The sequence below is a fragment of the Megalobrama amblycephala genome, linkage group LG19 (assembly GCF_018812025.1).
Source record: "Megalobrama amblycephala isolate DHTTF-2021 linkage group LG19, ASM1881202v1, whole genome shotgun sequence".
Taxonomy (NCBI): Eukaryota; Metazoa; Chordata; class Actinopteri; order Cypriniformes; family Xenocyprididae; genus Megalobrama; species Megalobrama amblycephala.
Genome location: NC_063062.1, coordinates 20,144,376 through 20,162,258, shown reverse-complemented (window position 1 = coordinate 20,162,258; position 17,883 = coordinate 20,144,376). Strand labels below are relative to the sequence as shown.

General features: G+C 35.6%; 1 protein-coding gene across 1 annotated transcript; it reads right to left on the bottom strand.

Moving 5' to 3' along the window:
• Positions 1-529: 529 nt before the first annotated feature.
• On the bottom strand, positions 530-17,460 carry cers3b (ceramide synthase 3b). The gene is made up of 11 exons (XM_048168576.1): positions 17,228-17,460; positions 16,200-16,367; positions 15,761-15,878; positions 12,387-12,505; positions 12,207-12,264; positions 2,619-2,669; positions 2,364-2,456; positions 1,861-1,989; positions 1,299-1,405; positions 1,065-1,218; positions 530-823 (listed from the first exon to the last, which is right to left on the bottom strand). The coding sequence occupies exons 2-11, from the start codon at positions 16,361-16,363 to the stop codon at positions 707-709; spliced, it is 1,110 nt and encodes a 369-aa protein (XP_048024533.1). The 5' UTR covers positions 16,364-16,367; positions 17,228-17,460; the 3' UTR covers positions 530-706.
• Positions 17,461-17,883: the final 423 nt, after the last annotated feature.

Below are 17,883 nucleotides of genomic sequence, written 5' to 3'. Positions count from 1 at the left end.
ATGCTTTAGCTTTGACATGGTACGCTGTGTTGTATAATGCACAGTGTACACTACTGCTTAAAATGAAGGGATCAGTACTTTATTTTTTTAAAGAAATGAATTCTTTTATTCAGCTAGGACGCATTAAATTGATCAAAAGTGACGGTAAAGACATTTATTTCAAATAAATGCTGTTCTTTAGAACTTTCTATTCCTGAACAAAAAATGTTTCACGGTTTCCAAAAATATTAACAATAAGAAGAATAATTAGATTTTAAGAATTTTTTTTTGGTCATAAAATCGGCATATTAGAATGACTTCTGAAGGATCATGTGACACTGAAGACTGGAATAATAGCTTTGCAGTCACAGGAATAAATTACATTTGAAAATATATTAAAACAGAAAACAGTCATTTTAAATTGCAGTAATATTTCACAATATTACTGTTTCTATTGTATTTTTCAAGGCAATTTCATGTGGAAAGTTTTAACTACGGCTTGGATTGGCACATGCTAACAAGTTTTAATTTAAAAACTGATGTTTGAAAATACTTTGTATTGATTTTATTGATCTACCATAAAATCTGTACATATACAAACCTTAATATAAAAGGCTATGCAAAAATGAAAATTCACAGATGAATCATGTGTCCAATATGGACATATATGCATGCATGGCATCAAAAGGTTATTTGTGTCTATATATATGGAAGCTCTCCCTCTGTATCAATGGCCATTAGACAATCCATTCCCAGATCCATTAGCGTATCCATTTGTGTGCTTGTAGTCTTCCTCAGAGCCCTGCGTATCCTCTTCTTCATCACTGCGCTCATCACCCTTTAGCTAAAGAGAAAGAGAATTAATCTTGTGCGTAAAGTGTGAATGTGACAAACAAACATCAAAACAAAAAGTACTTCTAGTAAATTGAATAAAAGTTGGTGTTTTATCATTTTGCTATTGGTGCTGTTTGATAAAAAAAAGTCCTATCAACAATCCTTCACCATAATAAAATCACTAAAATGTACAGCCTCTTTTGGCATACTGCTTCAATAGCTATTTTATTTGGAGAACAATGAATACTCACATTGCCGAAGAGAAACTTTTTGACCATGCGGAGGATCAGGGAGGCCCAGAACATGTGTAATAACAGCAACACCACAAGCATGACGTTAAAGAAATAATAGCCGAAAAAGGGTTCAAACTGGTCCAGAGGATACACCCACGTACAGTGGATCAGCCTGCACACATGACACAGGCACACAGTTTAACAAATGTAACCCTAAAATCCTCCACACTTTTACCTCTGTTACACACTTACCAGAAAGGGAAGATGATGAGTCTGGTTACCATGAAGACCAGAGCGAACACCACAAATATGCTGTTGCAGGTCGTCTCCCATCCAGCATAGTTAAACATCTTAGCAGACTTGGAGAAACAGACAAAAGAAAAACCTTTAACACAAAACACCCTATACTGTACATATGCATACACTACTACTGTGTAAAGGTTTGTAGGAGATTTTTTTTAATGTTTTTGAAGTCTTAAGCTAACTAATGCTGCCAAAATACAGTAAAAACTGTAATATTGTAAACAATTATGGTGTAAAATAACTGTTTTATATTTGAATATATTTTAAAATACAATTTCTTCCTGGCAAAACTTTTTTAATCATATTTTTTTTATTTAGCTGCCATCACTCCAGTCTTGATAGTTCAGACATCATTTTAATATGTTGATTTGGTGTTGAAAATAGTTGTGCTGCTTATTTTTTAAATGTAAAAAATTTAATAAATAGAAAACATAAAAATTCTTGTTGACTTTATTTTTTGGGTGATCTTTAAGATAAGTTTGACTCTTCTTTCACTATTTCTCTTTCTCACCTCGAGAAGGACATCAGATGTGTCGTGCACCAGCATGACCAGTGTGCCAATGCGGATGTAGTTTGCACACCAGGAGAAGGACAGCAGGGTTAAAGTAGCCCAATGATGGACCAACTGCTCCTTAAAGTCCTACAAATCCATACGGAGAGAGAAATAAAGCTCCATAAACCTTAACAGACATATCTCTTAAGATATGGCAATTTCATATTCATATCAGTTATTTACAAATTCCATAAAATGTCTCCAAAAACATATTTTAATAAATGCAAAACATTGTATTCCATTTAAATCACTGAACTGCATGAATTATTGCATTATAATGACTTGTGTAAAGTAACTTGTTGACCGTGTTATGACATTAATAGTGCTGCCTGCAGGCTAGTGTTTATGAACTTGATGTGACCTTAACGATTACATATACTCGTACATTATCTTTTAAGTGATACGGGAATACGCATAACTGATAAGATGAAATGGAAATACTGATATTGGTGCATAATTACCTTCCGTTTTACGTCTGCAGCCACACTGAACAGTAAAGAACCATAAAAACTCATCTCGATGATGTAATACCAGTACTGAGAGTCCAGCAGTGTCTGTACACACACACACACACATATATAGAATCACACAAAACAAACATATTTAAAAACCAACCGCCATTCAAACATGCTTGCACAAACACAACCCTCCCGGAACAATATGCAAATATTCAGTCTTGGCTTTTATAACACTTAGTTTTTCCATAATGTACTTACTTGTTTGGGAAATCCTGCCCACACTTCCCGAAGATCATAAAACCATGGTTTCTGTTGCACAAAACAATATAATTCACAGTTTATTTGTTTTTATAACCAATTAATACCATTAAGGGGTTAGTTCACCCAAAAATGATTTCAAAACGTTTCAAAACACTGCTTAAGCTTCGGAGCATTGAATCAGCGGTTCGGAGCGCCAAAGTCACGTGATTTCAGCAGTTTGGTGGTTTGACGCACGATCCGAATCATGATTAGATACAAAAGATTCATAACGCTCCGAATCTTCATGAAGCAGTGTTTTGAAATCGGCCATCACTATAAAAGTCGTTATTTTGTTTTTTTGGCACACCAAAAATATTCTCGTCGCTTTATAATATTAATATTGAACCACTGTACTCACATGAACTGATTTAAATATGTTTTTAGTACCTTTATGGATCTTGAGAGAGGAAATGTCATTGCTCCCCATGCAGGACTCACGGTCAATACTAATAACTCATAGTTATTATTGTACAGCAAATTGGTCAACCTGATGTTGTTGTTAATTGTGCTTTATAAATAAAACAAACAAACAAACAAACAAAACAAATAAAATACACACGAAAATATTTGATACTGCCTTTCTCCAAGTTACATCGTTACGCCATTACCCAGCAAACACAGTACGTTGTGACGACGTCGTCAGTTAGTCGTCATTTGGTCAGCGTGACATTACTTTATGACAACGTTGTGAGGACGTCGTGGTAATGTTCCATTTTTTAGAATCTTGGCTAACGTTCCAGAAACGTCGCGGGCACGTCCTCAAAAGACGTCGCTGGTTAATACCACGGAGAACGTTGTAGCGACGTGGTCCACAGGTCTCCTGATAACTTTCCAGATATTGCATTAAGCCAACATTATGTTTGTTAATATGGCATTTGGATAGTATGAGTAAATTTAATTGATTCAAGCTTTTTAAACGAATCGACATAGTTTTATTTATATTTGAGATATACCTAATAGCCTACTAAACATTCATAAAATGTTTGCCAGCAAAACTACCTAACATTTACTTAATAAATTGTGATTATTCATATGTTTGTGAACAAGAGGTTTACTGAATGATAACGTTGTGAGGACGTCGTGGTAAAGTTCCATTTTTTTTTTTTTTTTTTTTAAAGAATCTTGGCTAACGTTCCAGAAACGTCGCGGGCACGTCCTCAAAAGACGTCGCTGGTTAATCCCACGGAGAACGTTGTAGCGACGTGGTCCATTGGTCTCCTGATAACTTTCCAGATATGTAACTTTTTGTGTTCAAAATGTACAAAAATTATACAATGGGAATGTACAACATGAATACATTTTCCAAACCGTGTTTTTGTTGTACCCTGAATCATTATGGTACACCTAGATAAGTGTTTATATTCGGACTATTTTAGACCAGTCTGGTAGGAACCGCTGCGGAGTAGCACAAATACCTGCGTGATTCGTCATATACATAAACAGAGAAGTAGCTCCGGCTACAATGTTCTTCCGCAAGATGCATGCCGTTCTGTTTAACCGTTAGAGCGCCAAAAGTTATGGACATGTTTATATATTATATGTTGTGTTTGTGAATGAAGGAGATTTATTGGATGGGGCACGCGCGAGACAAATTCGAAATTTTAAATGAGCAAGTCTAACGGACTTTCGGAGAATCTTGAGTACTGCGCATGCGCATCATTTTGTTCTGTAACGGTCGACTTCCAGCAGACGGACACGGAGTAAAAGGTAAGCCCTTAAGGTACTGCTTTTATTCATCGTTTTTGCCCATGTGACACTAAATATCACTTGTGATGAGTAATGTTAGTGCAGTGTTTTTGGTTTTCTAAATGTATTTCATAAATAAATTACGTTTGGTTAATGTGCGCACGAGCGCTGTCCCCGTGAGGCGGTCTGAGGTAACTTAGGCGTTAATGTTAAAATTATCTGAGACGCAGTTTTATATTCTTATTTTAGTTATTTTAAGTGTAACGTTCACTGTTTAATGCTCTAAACGGCAAAATAATCACTTATATTCGTTAAACGGCAACTGTAGTAAAGTGTTTTTTAATTTTAGACCCTGCCTGGCCTCCTTGAAGCTCATATGAACCATATTGAAAATTCAATAAAATCAGACACGGTTAATTACTTCACGATTTGTTTACTTAAATTCTTTGTAATGACAGCCAGTGAAGCAGCCAAATCAATGATTTAGAGTTGTTTATAACAAAATATTCTCGTTTGTCGCCACTTACTGGTTTAATGTGAACGTTATGTGTGAGTCTATTCATTCTAAGAAATCTAACATACTTTTTATTTTCAGCAGCTGGAGGAGAGACAGCCTGTGCAGCAACAACAAGACAACAATGATTATAAGCAGGGGTGGGTATTAAATTAGTTTCTGACTTGTTCAGTACCAGTAGATATTTATAAGGTCCTGGACTAATGGTGCTGCTATCGGTATGTATGTAACGTTCAGTCATTAATTGCCCTTTATATACAACCACATATCATTCAGATAATCTCCAGGTGGACTGCACGGGTCCAGGATCAAGAGATCATTCATCATGCAGACCATGTTCCAGGAGAAGCAGCGTATACTGGGTGAACAACTATGCCTCACTTTTCCAATATCACTTAGGTAAGACTAAATGGATTTAAAGTGATTTCAATCATGGTAATTTGTTTCAGGTCTGCTTGATCATTTTGTTGTCCTGGATGTGAGAACATGGTCAAAAGATGTGTCAATCAGCATCCAGCCATAAAAGCAGCCTTCTTGTTAAAGGGTTAGTTCTCCCAAAAATGAAAATTCTGTCATTTATTACTTACCCTCATGTCGTTCCACACCCGTAAGACCTTTGTTAATCTTCAGAACACAATTTAAGATATTTTAGTTGAAATCCGATGGCTCAGTGAGGCCTCCATAGGGAGCAATGGACATTTCCTCTCTCAAGATCCATTAATGTACTAAAAACATATTTAAATCGGTTCATGTGAGTACAGTGGTTCAATATTAATATTATAAAGTGACAAGAATATTTTTGGAGCACCAAAAAAACTAAATAACGAATTATTTAGTGATGGCTGTTAAGTTAAACTTGAAATTCTAAGGGAAAAAATTGTATTCATTATTGTTAAATAAAGACTGGAAATCTATCGGATGAGATGAGGTTTGATGTGAGATCAAAATGAATGAATACTATTGGTTGTGGACACGTAGTGCAACCTGGAAGGAACAAGGAAGCTGATTGGCCATTGGATCTCCACATGTCACATAGAACCAGGTGTGCCTGTTTGATTATCAGTGTGCAGAGGATCTCTGCTGGCAGTGAATGCGCTTCTTTTACCCAAGTTGGTGCTAATACTGGTTATAAAACCAAAGGATAAGTGTTGTTAAAGCATGTATGGATATAGCCACTGAGTTTGGAAGAAACCACATGCTGAGTTTGGTCAAAGACAGTTGGGAAAAGCCACAATGTGTTCATCAACTTTGAGACGCTACCGGTTATTAAGCTAAACATCTGTCTAAGCATCTGAGTTAAACATCTGAATTAACCTGTGAAGTAAAGCAAATGAGGATCAAGTTGTTACTGAAAATAAATTGCTTCGATGATAAAGGATGTTTTGAGTTATTCCATGCGCACTCAAGAGTTGGTTGAAGCCTTTGTCAAGTTAGGGTAAACATTGTGGCAGAGAAGAATCCCTAGATAACTTGACAATGGCCGATTTCAAAACAATGCTTCAGGAAGCATCGGAGCACAGATGAATCAGTGTGTCGAATCTGCTGTACGGAGCGCCAAAGTCACGTGATTTCAGCCGTTGGCAGTTTGACACGCGATCTGAATCATGATTCGACACACTGATTCATTTGTGCTCCGATGCTTCATGAAGCAGTGTTTTGAAATTGGCCATCACTAAATAAGTCGTTATTTTTTTTTTTTTTTTGGCGCTCCAAAAATATTCTTGTCGCTTTATAATATTAATATTGAACCACTGTACTCACATGAACTGATTTAAATATGTTTTTAGTACCTTTATGGATCTTGAGAGAGGAAGTGTCCATTGCTCCCTATGGAGGCCTCACTGAGCCATCGGATTTCAACTAAAATATCTTAATTTGTGTTTTGAAGATTAATGTCTTACGGGTCTGAAACGGCATGAGGGTGAGTAATAAATGACAGAATTTTCATTTTTGGGTGAACTAACCCTTTAAAAGGCTCAGGAGGACAAACAGGTAATTCACAGGGTTGAATTTCACAATTCAATTACTCACAGAGACAAGGAGATGTTAATAATTCTGAATTTGAGGGGTCAGCAATTTTACTATTTGATACATTTACACTTTTTATTTAATTCAGAAATCATTGTGATTGATGAATCTGAATATAGGTGATGTGTACATTTATTTAGAAATCGGATTTGATATTTTAAAATGCACTGTCTGTCCAAAATTACAGACTTTCCCGCTGTTGGTGCATATTAACCATCATCCTGTCATTGTTTCTTTTCTGTTTCAAAAAGCAGACTTTATATTTATCATTCCAGGTCCTGATTAGGAGACGCAGAGAACATGAAGCTATGTGCCATGCTGTTTATATTTATCAAGCAGTAAAAATGCTCAAAACTAAACAGAAGCATTTTGAAATTTTATGACAACCGTCATTTATTACACTGCATTCATTCAACAACAATGGTTACACATGCTTTACACTTTCAAATTTCAGTTTTTAATCTGATCAAGTGTTTACATGTCCTATCGAACAGATTAGAAAAGGTTTAAACCACCCCTTACAATCAGAATGAAATTTTAAAATCTGATTTGGCAAATTTATTCTGAATGACATGGTTGCATGTGACTTAAAGGGATAGTTCACCCAAAAATGAAAATTCTGTCATCATTTACTCACCCTCACCGATTACAAATTAATTATTAGGGTCCATGTAAATGCAGCTATTGTATAGTCTCAAATGATACACAATCACATCACATAGGCTGCTTGGCAACCCTATAACTTTTTTAAATCTGAAGCTATAGCAGCAACATTAGCTGTGTTTACATGGGCTCTAATAATCAGACTTTAATCAGACTAGTAGCACAGATGGAATAAAAAGTCACATGTAACCACATTAGTTGAAATGAATTGGCCGGGTCCAATTGACATTTAATTCGGATTGAAAGGGCATGATTAAAGCTTTTTTAAAATCTGTTCGATTAAAACTGTTCGAATCAATTTGACTATCAAATACAATCCAAAATCTCCTTCCTCTCATCATCTCATCCGCAAGCTTCTTGTTTTGGGCGTTGAAAGGGGCATTTTTACTCCTTGATAAATATAAACAGCATGGCACAAAGCTTAATGTGCTCATCGTCTCCTAATTAGGACCCATAATAGATAAATGTTAAGTCTGTTTTTAAAACAAAGAAAAGCTGTGTAGTGCAGTCGTGCAATGTACCAACTGCTTTGACATGATTATCGGGTTAACTAACTTGTATGCAAGGGCTCACAAACTACTGAGTTTTCGAACTTACAAAGTGTACGCCTGCCTAAAGTGTTAGTTCACACAAAAATGAAAAAAAAAAAATGACTCACCCTTATGTCATTCCGAACATGCAAGAATGTGTTGTTCATCTTCGAAACATAAGTGAAGATATTTTAATGAAATCTGAGAGTTATCTCCCTCAATTTACAGACCATGCAACTAACACTTTGATACTTCAAAAAGTTCATAAAGAGATTGTAAAAGTTATCCATATGAATGGACTTCAAAAGAGACTTGTGAATGAACTTAAAAGAGACTTGTTCGCTTAATGCAATATACAGTTTTGAGTTTAGACTTTTATTTACATATAAACATTAATTAGCGAACATAAATGGAAGCTCAACTGTACTTTTTGTATATTCACTAGTGTATTAAATTTGTTCATTATATAAAGTGATCGAGTTTATTCAGAAAATTTGAACTAAACCTCTCAATATTCATTAGATTAGATTTACGATCTGTATGAACTTTTGTTTTAAACATCAAAGTGGCAGTTGTGTAGACTGTCAGTGGAGGGACAGAAAGCTCTCAGATTTCATTAAATTATCTTTATTTGTGTTTTGAAGATGAACGAAAGTCTTAACAGGTTTGGAACGACATGAATTCATGTCATGATAAAAACAAATAATGTTGTAACTCACAATATATACATATTTTAATGATTTCAAAATACTATCAAAAATTTAAAAAAAACTTCATAATCGCAATTCATTTAGGCTACATGAAATATGCCCTTACTGTATTTTTTCTTAAAATATTTTTTTCTTGCTTTCGTGTACAGAAAGATGTATTTTTGAGGAGGCTGCAACAACGACTAAAGCCAGGGACACACTTAATGACTGTAAGGCCGATTATAAATAAACTAATTAACTGATCTTGCCCAAACACGTTGAGTCAGAGCCAGTTGCATTCAGTCTTTTATAATCTGTAAGTATTTAAATCCACTTCAGTCGAAGGAAACAGTTTTTAAGTGTGTTGATTTCAGTCTTAGAATGTTTCTTCTAGTCGTTCAGTTCAGTGTGTCCCCAGCTTGAAGTAATCGTTAATGTAAGTTCTTTGAGAATTTGTGCACTGTTTATTATCTAAATGTAATAATGTACACTGCCAATCAAAGATATTGAGATTTGGAAGATGTAGCAAAATTTAATTTATTCCTTTGATGAAAAATTTTCGGCATAATTTTTCTAGTCTTCAGTGCCACTTGATCTTTGATCATTCTAATATGCTGAATTGATGCTCGACATTTCTTTTGAAATGTGCTGCTTCATATTTTTGTGTTCTTGAGCATCAAATCATCATATTAGAATGATTTCTGAAGGATCATGTGACACTGAAGACTGGAGTAATGATGCTGAAAATTCAACTTTGATCACAGGAATAACTTACTTTTAAAAATAGATTAAAATAGAAAACAGTTAATAGTAAAACTATTTTAGAATATTAAAGTAAAACTACTTCACAATATTATTATTTTACTGTATTTTTTCATCAAATGCTGCCTTGGTAAGTAGAAGAGACTGCTTTTAAAAGTAAAAATGCAACTTCTAACAATTTAATTCAACCTTTCAGCTGCCAGAGGAGGATGATGATAGCAGCGGTGACCGAGGTGACTGTGCAGCTCAGGATGAAGAAGAGGAGGAACATGTAAGTTAAACATGCTTTCCTCATACCTTTCTAACAAACAATAAACCTGACTACAATAACTACTATAATATATTTTTTTTTAGCTTCCAGTTTGCAAAAATCCAAAGTGAATATATAGAGACCATCCTCCTATCCTTGCCTCAGAAGAACCTGAGAAAGACCCTCTTCCTCTTCTCTCACAGCTCTCCATCATCTACCTCTACAACACTGTTGGCAAGAGTGTTATACACAGCTGAGGACACGGTAATGAGAGATCTCAAATTCTTCCTCAAAGTCCGCATGTTCATTTTCTTGAACAAAAACTGTACATGTATTTTTGGGTGGGCCAAACTATTATTTGAAGAAATGCTAAAAATCTCTATATTGTTCTTTGTACATATCTTTTACTCTTTATGAATGTCATCTTCTGGATTTTTTTTTAGCTTTTGAGAAGCTCAAGGACTGTATATCTTTGGTAATTGTGATATTGTCTGGCAGTAAAGCAGTATTAAAGCACATTACCTCAGTATATTTGTAGCAGCTGCCTCATACAGGACACTTAGGAAATGGTTTAATATATATTTTTTGCAAATAAAGTAATAAAATATCTGCTGAATCTTTTTCATATCTTTGTCATTTTTGTGCCAAATTATGGATAGTAGTAATCATAAGAGTATCTATAAATATAATTGATAAAATCATTATTTAACTATACCCATCTAATGATAAAACACTTTGTCAATTAAAAGAATAAAACATATTAATCACTGGTTACATTTATGTATTGATTGTATTGTTTGATCTATGAATGTGTTCAATTTATGAATTCATGTGTTAACACTTTACATGGTTAAAACATGGTTACATGGTAATATTCAAATGTATTGGCTTAGTAATTGTACAAAGTAACAATGCTGATGATTTCATGGATGCAGTTTGTTTCTAGCCATTTTCTGTCAGAATTTAATGAGGGTTTCTATTGGTTTCCACTACATATTTTGATCTGCAAATGTATTAACCAAAGCAATACAATTCCCTATAACAATTAGAATTTATTATAAGGTTTTATAGCAGAGAATGAAGTGTTTATCAGTTCTGCATTGATTTCAAGGTTATGGACGGTGCACATTTCCATTCCCCGGAGTAAAGGTCGAGGTGGTATTTTGGTCTTTAGGACGTACCTGTCACGTTCCAGCAACGTACCACTAAAACGTCGCCACAACGAATACGGGAATCACAAAGTTACGTCGCTGGAACGTTATTCGGGACGTCGTTGCAACTAATATGAGCCGATCCGGTTACGTTTTCACAACGTGCCAGTTTGGTCGTTAAGACGTTACTGTCACGTTCCAGCGACGTACCGCCATAACGTCGCCACGACGAATATGGGAATCACAAAGTTACGTCCCTAGAACGTTATTTGGAACGTCGCTGCGACTAATATGAGCCGATCCAGTTACGTTTTTACAACGTGCCAGTTTGGTCGTTGAGACGTACTCCTCACGTTACAGAGACATACCACTATAACGTCGCCACGACGAATATGGGAATCACAAAGTTACGTCCCTAGAACGTTATTTGGTACGTCGCTACAACGAATATGGTCCGGTCCAGTTACGTCGTCACAACGTAACTGTGTTAGCTGGGTAGGTGGCGACAATTGAATCATTGAATCATTCGAATCAACATTAATTCAAAACACATTATTGATTCATTCGGCAACGAAACAAGCGGTGAATTACTGATTCATTCACTCACTCGATTTGTTCAAAACACTGATTCATTTACTGTGTTGCTCAAGATAAGATAGTCGTGTTGATTTGATTTGGCTCCGTCTGAAAAAAATACATTGGTGGAGCAAAAATACTCAAAGCAGCTGGCAATATTGTGTCTAAAATGTAAGTTACTCAATATTAACCTCTTGTTTATCGAACTGTTGAAATCAAAATAAAAAAAACTCACACTCATGCCGTCGGTCTGAAGTGATTTCTGATTTCTGTGAAATTGATTTCTGTGTTCTTAAACGCTTAAGTACAATTCTCAAACATAATCTAAGCTCTCTAGATATGGCTATATGGAATTTCATCTCCAAGTTGAATACATAAAAATACATAATAGTGAAAACTAAAATGCTTGTCTTAACAACAATGTTAATGTGTGTGTTTGGGTGTGTGCAAGGCCTGTTCATGCCTGTTATTGTGCCCATTTCTGGATCTTTCTATCAAGCTGGAGCTGTTCACAGGTGGGAAAATGTTACTAATTACCCCTCAGGCATTTCTCACAAACACACATGCTGATTCAAGGTCTCTCCTGAGAATCTCTGCATGTGCTGTAACACACTCACACTCTTACACACAGCTGTTTGGAGGTCATTCAGATGTTCACATACAGTCTGAGGTCTGTATACAGCAAAAAAACACTTACATCATATAGAGCCAACACGCCTCCGAAAGACGAACACAGATAAAAGGCAAACCGCCAACTAAAAAAAGGAAAATACTCTTGTTAGTAACAAACATTCAAAGTTGAAAAGAGGAAAAGGTCAAATATGGCCAAACACGAATGAGTCAATCATGAAAGTTTGTTTAGTGTGTGTAAATATACCTTGCTTCCTTGAATTTCTTGAGAACTCCGGGTCTGTCTTGGTTCCTCCGTACGCGGAACCAGCGCTCCACCTGCCTTTCCGACCAGCCCAACTTTTTACACACACCTTTTATATCTGCCTAAGTACATGACATACACAAACATTCCTAGACACACAAACTTCAAATGTCAGTAATTGCTGGCCTTACACATACTGTACCAGTGAATAGGACACAATGTTTCTATTAATGATACTTGAACATTTTTGTTGAAGCCTGTTAATATATAACGGATTACAAAAAGAAATCTTAATCTAAAGGTATTTGTAATGCATTATAAAATACATATTGCAATACATTATATATTTTCATAAATAACTCAACTACAGTTATAATACATTATAGTATGTATGTCACACCTTTAAAAAATCTAATGCACCTTAAAATATAAAATTTTGTTTTAATCATGTTTTAATAATGTTTATGTCCAAGGCTTTATTATACGGAAGAGGATTAGGGCCAAGCAATAATAAAAAAATAAAACCATCTCGAGATTAAACTCGAGAAAAAGGTCGAGATAAAATGTTGAGAATAAAGTCATTAAATTACGAGAAAAAAGTCGTTAAATTACGAGAACAAATTCGTTAAATTATGAGAAAAATGTCATTAAATTTCGGGAAAAAAGTCGAGATAAAATGTTGAGAATAAAGTCATTAAATTACGAGAAAAAAGTCGTTAAATTATGAGAACAAACTCGTTAAATTTCGAGAAAAAATTTGAGATAAAATGTTGAGGATAAAGTCATTAAATTAACGAATTCTCGTAATTTAACAAATTTGTTCTCGTAATTTAACGACTTTTTTCTCGTAATTTAACAACTTTTTTCTTGTAATTTAATGACTTTATTCTCAACATTTTATCTCAGCTTTTTTCTCGTAATTTAACAACTTTTTCTCGTAATTTAATGACTTTATTCTCAACATTTTATTTTCGACTAGAATATTCAACTTATTATAAGGTATATTATTATACTAAGGTGAATCTAAGGTAAATCCTATTTTGATTAAAGATTACGAAGGCACAAATAAAAAAAAATTATGTGTACAGATCATGTGCAAAATCATTCACAATAAACACTGCAATAATCTGTAAAAAATAACAATGGTCAGTTTTGATTTCATGGTGACTTTAATTGTGATTCCCATAAGACAATCATTTATTCTTAAACAGTGTTTTATTATTATTATTGTTATTATCATTTGAAGAAATGAAAGTCTAAAAAATTTTATTTTTTCACATAAATTTGCACATAAATTTGCATAATTGTCTGAGCGAATAAGGGTATAAATCTTTACTGCCCTATTACATCAGTAATCCCTTTAAAGGTAGACATGAATAAAACGTGGGACGATGGCCTTCATCGCCACAGTATGCTAAGGCCTATCTGGTCTTGGTTTTTACTGGGGAGGGAGAGTCACTTGTCCTTGCTTCACAGGACACCTATGCTTTTCTCAACATACTATTTATCTACTTGTGTGTTCTAACATGTAACTGTCATGTGTAGTCTCATCTGACAGTTTATACATACTATTGTGGTGAGCTAAATAAAGTCATTTAAGTATCCTAATGTACAATTTAGGAACTATTGCTTAAATATACATTGAGAAGAATATGTCACGTGCTTCTCCCCTATTGATCACGACCCATTTGCCTTAGTGTTGTAGTACTCAAGACCATTTTTTTTGAAGGTCTTGATCTTGACCGCATTTGTACTTGGACTTGTCTTGGTCTCAGACTAAGGGTGCTTTCACACTTGGTTCGATTGCTCCCCCCTCCCCCTGCCCCCACTGGACTGTTCACATTATATTATTTGGGTCCGACCCGCGGTTCGTTTGCGTCATCAAACCAGCAGCTGTTTACTCCGTTGCTTAGTAACGACGGCGCAGGAGAAGGCGGCAAAAATCATAACGTTGCTCTCCTCACTTTCATATTTTTGTTTTTGAACCGTTGGTTTTGTTCATAACGACACTTGCCTCTATCTGCCGCGACTGTAGTACGCTGAAGGTGAGCAGAAATCGGCAGAAATAAGAAAGGCTACACTACAGCTCTCTGTTTGCAGCACGTCAGTCACGCTCGTTGGGAAAGTGTGTGAAACACACGCACAAACAAACATTTTTATCAAATAATACGGCATTAATAACGGTTCACTTCCGCAATTTGGTACGTTTGCATTCATATCAGAAGAGAACCGTACCGGAGTTCACTTGAACCGCACCCCAGACCACCCTTTTTAAGCGGACTCGGGTACGGTTCACGGGTGCGCACCCGAGTTCAGAAGACAGTGTTCACATCATCCAAACGTACCGAACTCTGACGTCAATCGAACCCGGGTGCGCACAAAAAATGCTAATGTGAAAGCACCCTAAGAGGACTCAGAATTTTATTTCAAGACAGGTCAAGACCACAACTACAGGGATATCAGTAAATTGCATGTGCATTGTATGATTTATTTGTTTAAGAGGGATTGAGTCAAAAATGTCACCAAAATTAATAAAAATGCCCACAAAATTCAAGATATGATTACAAAAAAGTCTACCTGTATGAGATCTTGATTTTTTTTATTAAGATATAATTAAGCAATATCACAAGAACAAGAGAGCTGTTTTCATTGGAAGTGTGATATTGATTAAACAAACGTTGAATACATTTTTTTTAACATTAATATCAACATTATTTATGCAGTTGTAATTGTGCCAACTCAGATGCAGCTTCTGTGCCACCTCTGCAGTGCGAAGAAAAATTTTGTTGTTAGTTTAATTTGATTAGTAACAGCTCTATAAAGTGTCTTATTGTTCTAATTGAATTTACTGATTAAATATAAGACATGAATTTGAGGAGTGTTCCATTCTACTGTTTTTGTATTTAAACATGTAACATCATAAGTAACTTTGCCTGCTTTAAAGGCTTTGAGAATCTTTCCTTTTACTACGGATAATGTTGACGGCAAAGGTAATTGTAACTCTAAACACATCTTTCGTTTTCCTATCAGTTCTAAGAAAGACTTTTACCTTTTAAGAATAGGAGGTTAAAGAATAACAACAACTATTGCATAATTAAATTATGCATCTCATCATTCACTTACTGTTTGTTCTGATTATTAATACAAATGAATATTTCTGATTGCTTAAAAGTATTTAAATAAAAAAAAAAAAAAATATTAAAGGGCCTTAAAATAATCTTCATTTTCATTACACAAAACGTAATTTTTATTTTCCTTCTGATTTTGAAGTGAAATGTGATCTGGACATGTTCCATGGAAAATGCATTTAAAAAGCATTATATATACAGGCTTCAAGTAATCAGATCACTGTTTAAGTCTTGTGTTTGGGATGTTACCTGTGTTGGATGTTTAGAGTGTGTTTTGTAGTATTTTTCCAGCACTGGGTTGTGTGACGCTCTTTTGCGACTTTTGTCTCTAACCCCAAGAGCCTCAGCGAGTGGCACGGCGATCAGCCTATTGAATGAGGGAAAGGCGGTGAGACAAAGAGTCATGCCTTCTCCTGCTGTTAAGCAGAAACCATTCACTGCACAAATATAAGAACATATAATGCATATGTTGTGTTTTGTATGCTGGTGTTCTCATCAGCCTTCTTAATTAGCTTAAGTAGTAAAGCTTCCTTGACCAACTGGCTTTACCAGCTCAGTTTTGCTGATGAACAGCATGGATATACAAGTCTACCAGTGCCAAATCAGCAAAAACCAGCATGTATATTAATGCTGATGTAAGCTGGTCTTTTCAATAACATTTAGATTGTGTGTGCATGTGTGCGTGTACCTTTCATATAATGCCCTTAAACCTAGCAGCAGTACTGCTACAGGTAGAGTGATGTACAAGTGGGACACACGGGCATAGACACACCCCGCACCGTCCTGTAGGTCCGCCCACGTCACTGGCCTCGGCAACCACAGCCGATCCCACCAAAACCACTCGCTGAGCATCGCCCTGTGATAAACACAATAACATCATTTAAATTTATTCATTTAGCAGAAAGAATGAAAGAAACCTGGAGGTAGTAAAGCAATAGTCATTTTACATATTCATTCAGTTGCTTTGGAATGATTTGTGTTGAGAAAAGAGACATTTGAATTGAACTGAATAGAATATTTGGGTCCATTTTTCCCTGCTATTATGCAGTAGCTCCTGTAATAGGATACCTCCCTCCCAGTGCACAATAGACATAAATGAACACAGACACCTGCAAAATTTCCTGGAACGTTCTGAGCATTTAAACATGTTTACTAGTTTCTAGTTTTTTTCAGCTAAGAAAAATGTGTCAGTGTCAGAAATCTTAATGAAATGAAATGATATTAAAGTGAGACTATATTAATGAAAGATAATTGACATGAACGTTTGGTTGTGTGAAATAGAGTTTGAAACATTTGAACAGCTCTAAGAGAGGATAGTTAAGAGTCTATTAAGTCTCGCTGGGAGTATCCAGCTGCAGTACGAATCTGGACTTACATAAAGTAATTCAGACTCACTTTTAAGTCCAACTAACCCAGCTTTGAAAGCCGACAGCTCAAAGGAACAGTAGTATCTAGCATACAGTAACTTGAGCTAAACTACTTTCGCTCCAACAAAATGCTGCTTGAATCAAAGTCTTGTGTCTTCTGTGTTATACAAGATATATTGTCTTGTTGTACGACTCTGATTCAAGCAGCATTTTGTTGGAGTGAAAGCTCAAGTTACTGTATGTATTCTTATATTAAGTAGTGACTGTTTATGGTTACCATGACAAACAGACGCACATAACATGCCAAAACTGAGAAACGCATGCCAAACAGAAACAAACGCATACATACCTTCTTTCCCCTCAGATTTGTCCTTTTCTTGATTTACACACACCTTTCTCTCCTCCTCTTCTGTTGTAATTCTCTTCACACACACACCTTTAAGATGATCCTCCAGAGTTGTGCCCAGTCTAGATGAATCCGCTAGGTACTAACAGAACAAGCCAACTCTCTCACACTCACACACACACTTTCACTGCATACCTCAACCTCCCACAAAGAGCTCATTGAACCGCCTGAGAGTGTGTGTCTTGAAAGAGGGCCAGAGAACTAGATATGTGGGAGGGGCCAGCCTCAGGTACAGTCAAAGAAAGGCTGTTAGAGAGAGAGGACATGAACCTTGAAATATTGCATGCCCTAAACAGGTTAATAACTCACTGGGTGAATAAGAGAAATGTTCTGTTTGCTGTGTCATTCTTACTTGAAATGAGTGTTTTAGTACTTATTTACATTTATGCACCTGGCAGATATGCTTTTATTCAAAGCGACTTACAGTGTGTTCAGGCTGGTTTGTTTTTGTTTTTTAATCAGTGTGTGCATTCCCTGAGAATCGAACTTGTGACCTTGGTGTTGCTAGGGTCATTGCTATACCAGCTGAATTACTGGAACACACCTAGCTATCGGTTCTCGGTAACTTGTGAGTGATTTGGTAAGAAAGCATCTATAGT

Excerpts from the sequence above, each read along its gene's own strand:
- cers3b (XM_048168576.1), bottom strand. The coding sequence starts at position 16,363 with ATGCTCAGCGAGTGGTTTTGGTGGGATCGGCTGTGGTTGCCGAGGCCA. Across the intron at positions 2,457-2,618 it reads GGGCAGGATTTCCCAAACAA|ACACTGCTGGACTCTCAGTA; the intron begins GTAAGTACATTA and ends GTGTGTGTACAG. Across the intron at positions 1,406-1,860 it reads CATCTGATGTCCTTCTCGAG|TCTGCTAAGATGTTTAACTA; the intron begins GTGAGAAAGAGA and ends TGTTTCTCCAAG.